Source organism: Ornithorhynchus anatinus, chromosome 1, assembly GCF_004115215.2.
Source record: "Ornithorhynchus anatinus isolate Pmale09 chromosome 1, mOrnAna1.pri.v4, whole genome shotgun sequence".
In the NCBI taxonomy this organism is placed as follows: Eukaryota; Metazoa; Chordata; class Mammalia; order Monotremata; family Ornithorhynchidae; genus Ornithorhynchus; species Ornithorhynchus anatinus.
This window is the reverse complement of record NC_041728.1, coordinates 110,097,882-110,113,526: the sequence shown is the minus strand read 5'-3', so window position 1 is coordinate 110,113,526 and position 15,645 is coordinate 110,097,882. Positions and strand designations below refer to the sequence as shown.

The 15,645-nt window shown below is 45.1% G+C and overlaps 1 protein-coding gene across 1 annotated transcript in view; it reads left to right on the top strand.

The window, feature by feature from the left end:
• Nucleotides 1–2,843: 2,843 nt before the first annotated feature.
• AADAC (arylacetamide deacetylase) overlaps nucleotides 2,844–15,645 on the top strand; it is a 42,278-nt gene continuing 29,476 nt past the window's right edge. Inside the window, exon 1 of the mRNA XM_029074155.2 lies at nucleotides 2,844–3,026. Coding sequence (XP_028929988.1) covers nucleotides 2,889–3,026 — 138 coding nt within the window. The 5' untranslated portion in view covers nucleotides 2,844–2,888. The remainder of the gene's footprint in view (nucleotides 3,027–15,645) is intronic.

Sequence of the window (15,645 nt, the reverse complement as noted above, 5' to 3'; positions counted from 1 at the left end):
ATACAAGAGAGTCAGGTTGGACACAGTCCCTGTCACACATGGGGTTCACCGTCTTAATTCCCATTTTACTGATGAGATACCCAAGGCACAGAGAAGTTAAGTGACTTGCCCGAGGTCATATAGGAGACAAATGGTGGAACCTGGATTAGAACCCAGGTCCTCAGATTTCCAAGTCCTTGCTCTTTCGACTGGGCTATGCTCTTTTCTAGACAAGGATTTAGATATTCTTGAAAATCCTATATGAGGCAAAGCTATAGCTTGGGATCATCAATTGAAATAAAATTGAAAATCATATAATAATAATAATCGTGACATTGGTAAGCCTTGTACGAAGCACTGTGCTAGGAAGCCCTATATAGGAGCAGCTAGTGGAAGGAATATGGGACTGGAAGCCAGAGGACCTGGCTCTACCACATGACTGCAGTTTGACCTTGGGCAAGTCACTTAATTTCTCCATGCCTCAGTTTCCTCATCTGTAAAATGAGGATTCAATACCTATTCTCCCTTCTACTTAGACTGTGAGCACTGTGTGGGACAGGGATTGCGTCTGACCTGATTATCTTGTATCATCCCCCGTGCTTAGAGCAGTGCTTGATGCATAGAAAGTGCTTCATTCATTCATTCATTCACTCATTCATTCATTCATTCGTTCGTTTAATCGTATTTATTGAGTACTTGCTGTGTGCAGAGCACTGTACTAAGCATTTGAAAAGTACAATTAGGTAACAGATAGAGACAATCCCTACCCAACAATGGGTTTACAGTCTAGAAGGGGGAGACAGATAACAAAACAAAACAAGTAGACAGGCTCCTTTTACAGCCCACCCCATACACTCTGCTCTTCTGCCGCTAACCTCCTCATGGTCCCTTGTTTGTGCCTGTCCCGCTGTCGACCTCTGGCCCACGTCCTACCACTGTCCTGGAATGCTCTCCCTCCTCACATCCGCCAAACTAACCCTCTCCCCCTCTTTAAAGCCCTATTGAGAGCTCACCTCCTCCAGGAGCCTTCTCAGACTGAGCCCTCCCCATTCCCCCTACTCCCTCCCTCTGCTTTAATGTTGGTATTTGTTAAGCGCTTACTATGTGCAGAGCACTGTTCTACGTGCTGGGGTAGATACAGGGTAACCGGGTTGTCCCACATGAGGCTCACAGTCTTCATCCCCATTTTACAGATGAGGTAACTGAGGCACAGAGAAGTTAAGTGACTAGCCCACAGACACACAGCTGACAAGTGGCAGAGCCGGAAGTCGAACCTATGACCTCTGACTCCGAAGCCCGGGCTCTTTCCACTGAGCCACGCTGCTTTATCACCTTCCCTTCCCCACAGCATTTGTGTATATCTGCATATATTATTTATTGCTCTATTTATTTTATTAATGATGTGTATTTATCTATGATTCTATATATCTATTGTGATGGTATTCATGCTTGACTACTTGTTTTGTTTTGCTGTCTGTCTCCCTCTTTTAGACTGTGAGCCCATTGTTGGGCAGGGATTGTCTCTATTTGTTGCCAAATTTTACATTCCAGGGGCTTAGTACAGTGCTCTGCCCATAGTAAGCGCTCAATCAATAGCATTCATTCATTCATTCAATCGTGTTAATTGAGCGCTTACTGTGTGCAGAGCACTGTACTAAGCACTTGGAATGTACAATTCGGCAACAGAGACAATCCCTAACCAACAACAGGCTCACAGTCTGTCAAAATAGATAAATAGAATTATAGATATATATCCATCATTAGCACAATAAATAGAATAATGTATACGGACAAATATACACAAGTGCTGTGGTGTGGGGAAGGGGGTGGAGCAGAGGGAGGGAGTCGGGGCGATGGGGAGGGGAGGAGGAGCGGTGGAAAAGGGGGGCTCAGTCTGGGAAGGCCTCCTGGAGGAGGTAAGCTAATATTTGCCACAGTTAAGCAGCGTTGCTCAGTGGAAAGAACACGGGCTTGGCAGTTAGAGGTCATGGGTTCGAATTCCGGCTCTGCCACTTGTCAGCTGTGTGACTGTGGGCAAGTGACCTACTGAGAGCCCACCTCCTCCAAGAGACCTTCCCAGACTGAGCTTCCCCCTTTCCCTCTGCTCCCTCTGCTGCTTCTCTGCCCCCCCTTCACCTCCCCTCTGCTAAGCCCCCTTTCCCTCTGCTCCTTCCCCTCCCCTCAGCACTGTGCTCATTTATATAAATCTTGATTACCGTATTTATTTCGTTAATGAGGTGTACATCCCCTGGATTCTATTTATTGCTATTGTTTTTGTCTGTCTCCCCCGACTAGACTGTAAGCCCATCAATGGGCAGGGATTGTCTCTATCTGTTGCCGAATTGTACATTCCAAGCGCTTAGTACAGTGCTCTGCACATAGTAAGCGCTCAATAAATACTATTGAATGAATGAATGAAAGTCACTTAACTTCTCTGTGTCTCAGTTACCTCATCTGTAAAATGGGGATTAAGACTGCGAGCCTCACGTGGGACAACCTGATTACCCTGTATCTCCCCCAACGCTTAGAACAGTGCTCTGCTCATAGTAAGCTCTTCCAAATGCCAACGTTATTATTCTTTTTAAGCAGAGAAGATAAGCAGGTGAGACACAGTCAAAACCATTCCAAATGTCCTTGGGAGAGGGTGCTGTGGGCCCTCCCAGCCCAGCCATGAATCCAGTTGAGAGACGCCCCATGCTCGCTAAGCCCGTTTATCTGTTGATAATGAAAGGGCATCAACCTCATTGCACAACCTTCCATCTGACGGAGCCTCCTGAGAAGGAACAGGACCCAGATGTTCCAGCCAATCCAGTCCGGCAGCCAATCGGCGTGGACTGCTTCGCAACCATTAAAACGAACTTTAGACTCTCATTCAGTTCCAAATCGTGGGCAAAGGGAAGAGCTACAACATGGGAAGATCAACGCTCTGTTTTCTGATTTCATTTGCCCTGCTGGCTTACTACCTCTACACGCCCCTTCCTGACAATACTGAAGAAACTTGGAAACTGATAGTCATTCATAATGGTTTTAAGACTATGCAGTATCTGGTAAGTTCAGAATTGTATTTCTTCTGGAAACTCAGTGGCAAAATATGGATGTGACGGGAGGTACAGGTAATCTTTCTGAGGTGGTGGAGTTTTACAGTACTGTTCTTTCAGTTCATTATGTTAATGTACAACTAATAATAATAATGTTGGTATTTGTTAAGCGCTTACTATGTGCAGAGCACTGTTCTAAGCGCTGGGGGAGATACAGGGTAATCAGGTTGGCCCATGTGAGTCTCACAGTTAATCCCCATTTTACAGATGAGGTCACTGAGGCACCGGGAAGTGAAATGACTTGCCCACAGTCACACAGCTGCCAAGTGACAGAGCCAGGATTCAAACCCACGACCTCTGACTCCCAAGTCCTGGCTCTTTCCACTGAGCCACGCTGCTTCTCTGATTGTCAATCCGTTGTAATGATTGTCATCTTTAAAGTCTAATCATGTTTTAGGAAGTTTTAATTGTAGTCCACAGATCAGTGAGATTTGGTTTGGACCCTGAAGATGGTAACTAATGAATGAAAGGAAGTATTTCAACCCGACAATGTTCGTTCATTTTAAGAATTGCCCATGAATGAATAATAACAGGTCCTGAAATTCTTTTAAAATTTTTCATCCATTTTTCTCACATGTATGCAGTTTCTAATTAGCTGTAGATTACTGACAAATCATCAGGCATTTAGGGTCACCACGATTCTCTAGAATTCAGAGGAAGAGTAGACTTCTGGCCCAGTTTGGCATTGCGGTTAGAGCACGGGCCTGGGTGTCAGAAGTCATGGCTTCTAACCCCAGTTCTGCCGCTGTCTGCTGGGTGACCTTAGGCAAGTCACTTCACTTATTTGTGCCTCAGTTGCCACATCTGTCGAATGGGGATTGAGAATGTGAGACCCACGTGGGACAGGGAGTGAGTCCAAGCTGATTAGCTTGTGCCTACCCCGGGGCTTAGTACAGTGCCTGGCACATAGCAAGCACTTAACAGATACCAAATCATTGTTATTATTATCTCAGAGAGGGGAGAAGGAAAGCAGGATGGGGATGAAAGAAGGAGGGTGAAAGATACTGAAGATACTGCAAGGTCTTTGTGGTCCGAGAATGTATCCGTCAACTCTATTGTCAACTCTCCCAAACACTTAGTACAGTGCTCTGCACACAGTAAGTAATTGATGGATTGACTGAAAGAGCAGTACATGGAAAAGTGGAAGAGTAGAGGTATATTTATAATTTATTTTTATTAACGTCTGTCTCCTGTTTTAGATTATAAACTTCTGATGGGTAGGGAATCTGTCTACCAGCTCTGTTGATTTTTCTTTATGGCATTTGTTAAGCCTTTACTATGTGCCAGGCCCTGTACTAAGCGCTGAGGTAAATACAAGCTAATCAGGTTGGACACAGTCCATGTCCTTCTGCATGGGGCTCACAGTTTTAATCCCCATTTCACAAGTGAGGGAATTGAGGCCCAAAGAAGTAAAGTGATTTGCCCAAGGTCACACAGCAAACAAATGGCAGAGCTGGGATTGGAACCCAGCTCCTTCTGACTCCTAAGCCAGTTCTCTATCCACTAGGCCATGCTTTACAGTGAAGCAGCGTGGCTCAGTGGAAAGAGCCCAGGCTTGGGAGTCAGCGGTCATGGGTTCGATTCCCGGATCCACCGCTTGTCAGCTGTGGGACTTTGGGCAAGTCACTTAACCTCTCTGGGCCTCAATTACCTCATCTGTAAAATGGGGATGAAGACTGTGAGCCCCACGTAGGACCACCTGATCACCTTGTAGCCCCCCAGCGCTTAGAACAGTGCTTTGCACATAATAAGCGCTTAACAAATACCATCATTATTATTATTATTCCAGTGCTCTGCCCACAGTAAGCACTCAATAAATACCACTGATTGATATGTAGATGTTCAAGAAGAGACAATGGACATACATATAGGCAAGGTCAAGGTGATTAAGTTTGCCCTTTTTTCCACAAAGCACACATTCATTCAGTGCACACACCCTGGAGAAGCACTGTGGCTTAGTGGAAAGAGCATGGGTTTGGGAGTCAGAGGACGTGGATTCTGATCCCGGCTCCACCACTTGTCTGCTGTCTGACCTTGGGCAAGTCATTTAACTATTCTGGGCCTCAGTTACCTCATCTGTAAAATGGGGATTAAGACTGTGAGCCCCATGTGGGACAACCTGATTCCCCTATGTCTACCCCAGCGCTTAGAACGGTGCTCTGCACATAGTAAGCTCTTAACAAATACCAACATTACTATTATTCATTCAATTGTATTTATTGAGTGTTTATTGTTTGCCGAGCACTGTACTAAGGACTTGGAGAGTACGGTAAAGAAGTAAACACATACATTCCCTGCTCACATGCACACACGCAACACACACACACACAGGGCCTGGGCAAAAGCCATTATATTCATTATAATATTAGTATATCAGTATAATCATTTTGAATAATTCTGCTGGGTGGTGGCTGGACTCCCCCAAGTGCTGGTGCATTTTGGCAGCTGGAATCAATATTATTGCCCAGCCCTGCCTCATAAGAACAGGCTTTGCCAGCAGAGCTTGTAGTTTCTCCTACAAAGAGATTGCACTGAGAGGAGCAGCCTGACCTAGATAATAGACCACGGACCTGGGAGTCAGAAGGACTTGGGTTCTAATCCCAACTCTGGCATGTATCTGCTACGTGACCTTGGGCAAGTCACTTCACTTCTCTGGTCCTCAGTGACCTCATCTGTGAAACAGGGATTAAGCCCGCGAGCCCCATTTATTGCCATTGTTCTTGTCTGCCTGTCTCCCCCGATTAGACTGTAAGCCCATCAGAGGGAAGGACTGTCTCTATCTGTTGCCAATTTGTACATTCCAAGTGCTTAGTACAGTGCTCTGCACATAGTAAGCGCTCATTAAATACTATTGAATGAATGAATAAATGACATGAACTATGTCCAAAATGATTATCTTGAATCTACCCCAGAGCGTAGTATAGTGCCTGACACGTAATAAGAGCTTAACGAATACCATGTAAATTTTTTTAAAAAGGCACCCTGCACCCAAAGCGTAGTGGGAGTTGGGACTCTACAGAAATAAGAGAGCCTTTCTTGCAACTGGTCTCACACTGGTCTCCCTGACATTTCCTAGTATTCAGGCCTACTCTCCTCTTCCAACCAACCCTGCTCCTCACCCCTACAAATCTCTGGGTTACAGGTCTAAGAAAATATGTGGGCAGGGAATGTGGCTGTAGATTGTTATATCGTACTCTCCCTAGTGCTTAGTAGAAGCAACGTGGCTTAGTGGAATGAGCACGGGCTTCGGAGTCTTACGATGTGGGTTCTAATCCCGGCTCCACCACTTTGCTGTGTGACCTTTGGCAAGTCACTTAACTTCTCTGTGTCTCAGTTAGCTCATCTGTAAAAATGGGGATTAAGACTGTGAGATCCCTGTGGGACAACCTGATTACCTTGTATCTACCCCAGCACTTAGAACTGTGCTTGGCACCAAATACCATCATTATTATTATTACAGTCATCTGCACATGGTAACCGCTCAATAAATATGACTGACTGACTGACAAAGCAACTGCTCAGAAATTTCCCTCCAAACTTCTCCTTAAATAGAGATTGTCCCAAATGCCAAATTAAAACGAGATACAGAAGAAGCAATGGTAGATATAGAATGTGTTCAATTCTTTTCCACCTTATATGGGCTTCCCTTTGATTCTGGGTGCATGGGGAAGTACTGATTTTCCCAGCTGCTGCTCCTAAATTCTATTAATGTTCCCGGTTCCCTCCCTATCATCCAGGTTGGGGCTAGAAAGCCTCCACTCGGGGATGTGCATGATGAGGAGAGATTTTCTGCTTCCTCCTGGTTCCCTCTCTTGAATTTAGTTAGGGAAGGCAGTGGCTAGAGACCCTGAGCATTGTCGATACCTTGGGCCTGTCCTGGGGTGGGGGTGACCTTGCTTGAGAAGCTAAAGGGCTTCTAGGGTAATCCCAGGTCTCATAGGTAGCACCGTCCTTGAGGGATGTAGGGGGAGGGAGGGACGGAGTCCCTTCAAGCCCCTGTTGAGGTGGTTGAATCAATCATTAGTGTTTATTGAGCACCTACCCGGTGCAGAGTGCTTGGGAGAGAAAAACATAATAGAGTTAGTATACACAATCCCTGCCCTTAAGGAGTTTATTATCCACTGGGGGAGACAGATATTAAAATAGACGATAGGGGAAACAGCAGAGTAAGGAGCCTATATACTTAAGGGAAGCAGCATGGCCTAGTGGATAGAGCAGAGGCATGGGAGTCAAAAGGATCTGGGTTCTAATCCTGACTCTGACACTTGTCTGTTGTGTGACCTTGGGCAACTCATGTCACTTCTCTGTGCCTCAGTTCCCTCATCTGTAAAATAGGGATTAAGACCTTGAGCTGCGTGTGGGACAGGGACTGCATCCAACCTGGTTAACTTGTATCTACCCCAGCATTTAATAATAATAATAATAATAATAATGTTGGTATTTGTTAAGCGCTTACTATGTGCCGAGCACTGTTCTAAGCGCTGGGGTAGACACAGGGGAATCAGGTTGTCCCACGTGGGGCTCACAGTCTTAATCCCCATTTTACAGATGAGGGAACTGAGGCACCGAGAAGTTAAGTGACTTGCCCAAAGTCACACAGCTGACAAGTGGCCGAAAGCAGTGCTTGTTACAAGCACTTAACAAATACCATAGTCATCATTATTGTTATTACTATTATTATTATTATGTGAGATGTGTTGAAGTTAGTATCAAAGTGCTTAAAGGATACCCTCTTAAGCGCATAGGTGTTACAGAAGGGAGGAAAAATAGTCTGGTGAAATGAGAAGGAGGTAAGGCTTCTTGAGGAAGATATGATTTTAGTATGGCTCTGAAAATGGGGAGAGTGATGGTCTGTTGGATATGAAGGAGGAAGCCCATCAAGGCCAGAGGGAAAAGGTGAGAAAAAGTTTAATGGAGAGAGTGGCGTGCTTGAGGTACAGTGAGTAAATTGGTATTGGAGGAGTGAGGTGTGGACGCTGGGATGTACTGGGATCGGAGGAAAGTTAGGTAGGAGCAGAGAGCTGATTGAGTGCTTTATAGCCGATGGCGAGAAGATTTTATTTAATGGGACATAAATGGGTTAACACTGAAGGCTTTTGAAGGGTGGGAATACATGCCCAGAGTGATATTTTAGAAAAATTATTTGGGCAGCAGAGTGAGGTATGGACTGTAGAGGGAAGAGGCTAGAGGCACTTTCTTCCCTTCCCATCATTTACGTATATATTAGTAATTTATTATAGTCACTGTCTCCCCTTCAAGAATGTAAACCCCTGGAACCCATCTACCAGCTCTGCAGTAATGTACTCCCCCAAGCACTTAGTATGATACTCGGATCAAAGCAAGTGCTCAATAAATACTGTTGATTGGTGGACTGATTGATTGATTGAGGCCGGGAGGTCAGCGATGAGGGTGATGTGGTAGTCGGTGGAGCTGTAAGCTAACTGTGGGTAGGGAATGTGTCCGTTTATTGTTATATTATACTCTACCAAGTGTTTAGTATGGTGCTTTGCACACAGTAAATTCTCAATAAATATGATTGAATGAATGAAGGAATAAATATAATAATAATGTTTGTATCCGTCTCCACCGATTAGACTGTAAGCCCGTCAAAGGGCAGGGCTGTCTCTATCTGTTACCGATTTGTACATTCCAAGCGCTTAGTACAGTGCTCTGCACATAGTAAGCGCTCAATAAATACTGTTGAATGAATGAATGAATTAAGTGCTTACTATGTGCAGAGCACTGTTCTAAGCGCTGGGGGAGATACAGGGTGATCAGGTTGTCCCACGTGGGGCTCACAGTTTTAATCCCCATTTTACAGATGAGGTAACTGAGGCACAGAGAAGTTAAGTGACTTGCCCACAGTCACACAGCTGACGAGTGGCAGAGCTGGGATTCGAACCCATGACCTCTGACTCCCAAGCCCGGGCTCTTTCCACTGAGCCAAGTGCTTGGATCAGCATGGTAGCAGTTTGGATGAAGAGGAAGGGGTGGATTCTAGAGATGTTCTGAAGATCATACCAACAGGGTTTGGTGACAGGCTGAATGTGCAGATTGAAGGAGAGAAATGAGTCAAGTCAAGGGCAATGCCTACATTGCAGGCTTATGAGACAGGGACGATGGTGGTGTTGTCAACAGTGATGAGAAAGTCATGGGAGGAGAAGGTTTGGGTGAGAAGACGAAGACTTCTGTTTTGGACATTTTTTAGTTTGGGGTCTTGGCAGGGCATCTAAGTAGAGATGTCCTAATAATGATAATAATCTTGGTATTTGTTAAGCGCTTACTCTGTACTGGGCACTGTTCTAAGCTCTGGGATAGATGCAGGACAAGCAGGTTGGAAAAAGTCCCTTTCCCTCATGGGGCTCACAGCCTTAGTCTCCATTTTGCAGATGAGGTAACTGAGGCACAGAGAAGCTGTGACTTGTCCAAGGACACACAGCAGACAAGTGTCAGATCCAGGAGCAGAACCCAGGGCCTTCTGACTTTCAGACTTTTGCCCTAAGGCAGGAGGAAATGTGCAGTCTTCCACATGGTGTAAACTGCAGTATGAGTTCATTTACTAATTGAATTCCCCTGTGGAACAGTGTTGTTCTTTCCAAAATCCTGAGGGGAATTTCAGCACTCTATAAATGCTCATTATAGAGGGTTCTTGCACTTGACAAACATTAAGCATTTCTGTGTCGTTGTACCATGTGCTGTGAAAATAATAATAATAATAATGTTGGTATTTAAGTGCTTACTATGTGCCGAGCACTGTTCTAAGTGTTGGGGTAGACATAGGGGAATCAGGTTGTCCCACGTGGGGCTCACAGTCTTAATCCCCATTTTACAGATGAGGGAACTGAGGCACAGAGAAGTTAAGTGATTTGCCCACAGTCACACAGCAGACAAGTGGCAGAGCTGGGATTCGAACTCATGAGCCCTGACCCCAAAGCCCATGCTCTTTCCACTGAGCCACGCTGCTTCTCCGTAGCAAGTAGCAAGTGAGGAATTGGCTTGCCTGACACCAACCAAATTTCCCTGACCACCTATAGCTGGGTGACAAGCACTGCCAAAATGGCTGACGGAATCACTCTTGATATGAGTGGAAACACATGTGAGAGACTGAATAGGGACTTTGTTCAAAGACAGAAATGTCACTGATGATTTACTGTATAAGGTTCTATTCATTCTTTCATTCAATAGTATTTATTGAGCCCTTACTATGTGCAGAACACTGTACTAAGCACTTGGAATGAACAATTCGGTAACAGATAGAGAAAATCCCTGCCCACTGACGGGCTTACAGTCTAAGCGGGGAGATAGATGGACCAAAACAAGACATCGCAATAAATAGAATCAAGGGGACATAAACTTCATTAACAAAATAAATAGGGTAATAAAAACATATACAAATGAGCACAGGCTGAGGGGAGGGGAAGGGAGGGGGGAGGAGCAGAGGAAAAGGGGGCAAAGGGGGCTTAGCTGAGGGGAGGTGAAGGGGAGGCAGAGAGGCAGCAGAGGGAGCAGAGGGAAAAGGGGAAGCTCAGTCTGGGAAGGCCTCTTGGAGGAGGTGAGCTCTCAGTAGGGCTTTGAAGAGGGGAAGAGAGTTAGTTTGGCGGAGGTGAGGAGGGAGGGCATTCCAGGACAGCGGGAGGACGTGGCCCGGGGTCGATTGCAGGATAGGGGAGAATGGGGGACGGTGAGGAGGTGGGCGGCAGAGGAGCGGAATGTGCGGGGTGGGCAGTAGAAAGAAGGGAGGTGAGGTAGGAGGGGGCAAGGGGATGGAGAGCCTTGAAGCCCAGGGTGAGAAGTTTTTGTTTTGTGCGGAGGTTGATAGGCAAACACTGGAGGTTTTTAAGGAGGGGAGTGACATGCCCAGAGCGTTTCTGCAGGAAGATGATCAGGGCAGCGGAATGAAGAATAGACTGGAGAGGGGAGAGACGGGAGGAAGGGAGATCAGCGAGAAGTCTGACACAATAATCCAGGGAATGTGTCTGTTTGTTGTTATATTGTACTCTCCCAAGTTCTTAGTATAGTGCTTTGCACACAGTAAGCGCTCAATAAATATGACTGAATGAATGACTGTATAAGCTATGAATTACATTCTAATATTGAGAAGCAGCATGGCCTCATGGAAATAAGATGGGCCTGGTACTCAGAGGACCTGGGTTCTAATCCTAATACATGTCTGCTGAGTGACCTTGGGTTAGTCACTTAACTTTTCTGTGCTTTGGTTGCCTCATCTATAAAATGGGGATTAAAGCTGCGACTCCCATATGGGACATGGATTATGTCCAACCCGATGGTCTTGAATCTACCCCAGAGCTTAGTACAGTGCATACTGTACAGTATAACAATGTACACATTCCCTGCTCCCAGTGATCTTACAGTCTTGAGGGGGAGACAGACATTAATATGATTAAATAATTACAGATATGTGCATAAGTGCCATGGAGCTGAGGGAAAGGTGCATAAAGGGAGCAAATTGGGGTGATGCAGAAAGTAGTGGGAAAAGAGAAAATAAGGGCTAAGTCAGGGAAGGCTTGGAGGAGACTTGCCTTGAGGAAGCCTTGGAAGGTGGGGAGAGTGATCTTATGTCGACTATGAAGAGACAGGGCATTCCTGCCTAGATGCAGATCATGGGTGAGAGGTCGGCGGTGAGATAGACGAGATTAAGGTACAGTGAGTAGGTTGGCATTGGAGGTAGCAAAGTGTACATGTTGGGTTGTAGAAGGAAATCAGAGATTTCATTGTCTGAAAATAATAATTTCATCACCTACAATAATCATCTCTAATTATCTTTTTTGGGGCAGTTATTAACCATTTACTATGTGCCAGGCTCTTAACTAAGCACTGGAGTAGATTCAAAATAATCAAGTGGACACAGTCCACGTCCTAAAAGGGACTCATAGCCCCATTTTGCAGATGAGGTAACTGAGGCACAGAGAAGTGAAGTTCCAGGCAGGAGGGATGGTATGAGTGGGATGGTATGAATAAGGGGCTTACAGAAAGAGAGAAGTGTCTGAGGTTGGGTAAATAGGATGGGGTTAGAAAGATAAAGGGCGGGCTGGGTTGTAGTGGGAGAGGAGAGGAGATCAAATAGAAAGAAGTCCTGACTAAAAGGGATGCTTTAAAGCCAATAGTGAAGAGCTTCTACTTGATGCGGAAATTGGGGAGCCACTGGAGGTTTTGGAGGAGTGAAAAGACAAGCGTAGAATGATATTTTAGAAAAATGATCCAGGAAGCAAAATGAAGTATGAACTGGAGAGGGAATAATAATAATAATAATAATGTTGGTATTTGTTAAGCGCTTACTAGGTGCCGAGCACTGTTCTAAGCGCTGGGGTAGACATAGGGGAATCAGGTTGTCCCACGTGGGGCTCACAGTCTTAATCCCCATTTTACAGATGAGGTAACTGAGGCACAGATGAGGTAACTGAGGCACAGAGAAGTTAAGTGACTTGCCCACAGTCACACAGCCGACAAGTGGCAGAGCTGGGATTCGAACTCATGAGCCCTGACTCCAAAGCCCATGCTCTTTCCACTGAGCCACGCTGCCAAGGAGGCCAGTGTACGACAAGTGCTTGGACTGCTTAGGTAGCTGTTTGGATGGACAGGAAGAGACTGAATAGGCAAGTTGAAGGAGAGAAATGCTACTGCTAGAATTGTGGGCTTGTGTGGCAGGGAAGACGGTGGTGGTGTCTACGGTGATGAGGAAGTGACAGAAAGGATAGGGTTGAGGTGGGAAAATGAGGAGCTCTATTTATTTTGGAAGTGTTTAGTCAGTGAAGTGTTCAGATTCCCTCAGTCTTAAGAGCCCACCACTGGTCACTCGTATCCAGTAGCTTGACCTGGCTTCTCTAGGCCTCCCTTTGGTTTAGAAAGTCATAAATCATTGCAAGACATAAATTCACCATCTCTTACTTTGCTGCAAGCTCTTCTTGAATTTCAGAGTAGTTTTTATCAAATCATTCCTCGTGGTGGAACTTTGCTATCTCTAGCCTTGGCCAAGTGTTTGTGGGAGATGGTATCACAGATAATCGCAGTTCATGTTGGTATCTGGGGCAGGGACTCCTGGTTCTGGAAGACCTTCTGTGATATGGTCATAGCGTTTCTGGCAGATGTTCTCTTTCTCCAGGGGTGAGACACTGAGTCATCAAACAGCAGATATATAAAGGGATGTCACTTTTACCTTAAAAAGGGGGGGGGTACCATTTTGAATTTCCTGCCCTTGGTTTCACATTTAATTGTGAATCTGAAGTACTTAAATCTCCAGAAATGCATGTTATTTAGGAGGTTGGGCATAAAACAGGAACCCAAATGGAGTTTGAGTTACAAATAATACCTGAATAATCATCAAATTAAACAAAAACGTGTTAGATTTTACCAGATTCGGAGGAGTGCAAAATTGAGGAATTTTGGTTCACTAGAAGTTCGGTCAACTATTTTCTCTTTATCTAGTTTCACTTAGATCTATTTCCACTTTAGCTATCAGATTTCAACAAACTCAAAATTCAGCCAAGCCTCTCTAAATTAGGCTTCTTGGAGAGTTTGCCAAATTGGGAAGTTTGAATTGTACAAACAACTCCGGTAATAAAGGCAATCTGCACTCAGTGCCTGGGTAGTTTCATCAAGGTTCAGCAAATCTTGGAATCTCTGCATTGGGGATCTGCCAAATCAACCTTCCAATTTCTCCTTCAAATGGTCAATCTTTGCATGCCTAGCCAGAAGAACTTGCTTTTCAACTGCACCCAGAGTTCGTGTCTTTGGTAAAACTGAGTGAAACCTGGATCCCTTCCCTCCCTTGTGCACTAATAATCTCTTAATCCCCTGAATTTATTGCATTCCTCACTCAGCTGGTTCAAAGCAATAGGCTGGTTATTCAAACTTTTAAAAGTGCACTTCGGGAAAATGGATATTGTTTCCTACTTTTGCACTGAGAAATGCCTGGGCAATGATTGGGAAAGACTGGGATTTAGCCTGGAGTTTGCAATCAGCAGAGACTTTGGTAACAATGCAGATCATGTTTAAAGTCTGTCAATCAATCAGTCAGTGGTATTTATCAACCACCTACTGTGTGCACTGTACTGTACTAAGTGCTTGAGAGAGAACACCAGAGTTGGTAGACATTCCCTCCCCTCAAGAAGCTTACAGTCTACAGGGGGAGACCGATGTTAATGTATAAAGGCTATGTAGGTAAGTGTTGGGGGCTGATGGTGGTGTGAATTTCAAGTGCTTAGAAGGTACAGATCCTAGTGCACAGGTGACACGGAAGGGAGAATGCAAAGGAGCGAAAAGGGTTTATTAATAATAATAATTATGATCTTTGTTAATCATTTACTCTATATCAGGCACTGTACTAAGTGCTGGGATAGATACAAGCAAATTGTGTTGGATGCAGTCCCTCTCCCACATGGGACTCATAGTCTCAATCCCCATTGTACAGTTAAGGTAACTGAGGCACAGAGAAGTAAAGTGACTTGCTCAAGATCACACAGCAGACAAGTGGCAGAGCTGCGGATTAGAACCCATGACCTTCTGACTCCTAGGCCTGAGCTCCATCCACTATGCCATGCTGCTTCAATGAATTGGGGAAGGCCTCTTGCCTACAACTGCCTCCCATCAGCAATGTTCAGGGGTTCCTATAAGAGAACCCCCACAAAGAAGGGAAGGAACCCACCCTTTGCCCCAATATAATTTCTAATTCATTCATTCAATATTATTTATTGAGCACTAATTATGTGCAGAGCACTGTACTAAGCACTTGGAATGCACAATTTGGCAACTGATAGAGACAATCCCTGCCCAATAACAGGCTCACAGTTAAATGAGGGAGACAGAGAGCAAAGCAAAACAGAACAAAACAAAAGAAGTAGTCTGGCAGATCCAAGAGCTTAGGACAGTGCTCTTCACACAGTAAACAATAAATATGATTGAATATATGAATGAATGAATAACACGTCAACAGGTCCACATCAATGCTGTTTACTGGCTCGCCCATATATTGGTTTAGGGATTAGTGACCTCTGTCCCACAGAGCCAAGACCAGTGTCTCCTGGGCCCATTTTATACACTTCAACACACCTGGCCCCTCCCCGGTTCCACCCTGAAGTTGGGCATCCTCGTCTCTAAAATCGGTCTGGCTGGTCTAGGATGTAACTTAGGTGTGTTCGCATGTTTCGGGGTGTACCCTGGCTGGGAGTATGTGCATTTCTTGCAAAAGGATCATGGTGTGGTCAGCTAGAATGACCTTCTTGGGCTGAAAGTCAGGGGGAGGCTTTCCTTCCCCTTCAACATGGCCAATATCAATAGCTGAATGTGTCTGTTTATTGCTTTATTGTACTCTCCCAAGCGCTTAGTATGGTGCTCTGCACACTGTAAAGCACTCAAGAAAGATGACTGATTGACTGAAAGCATTGACCTTTCTCCAGAGATAGTTGGCCAAGGCCTAAGGCCAAGGCCAAATGCAGTTTAAGTAGAATTAAGGCCAAATGATATCCCCTTCCTTCCATGTTGGTCAAAGATTCTGAAGCTCATTATTAAAACTCTTCCCAGGTATGATTGGTTTCGGTTTTCAGCAGGATTG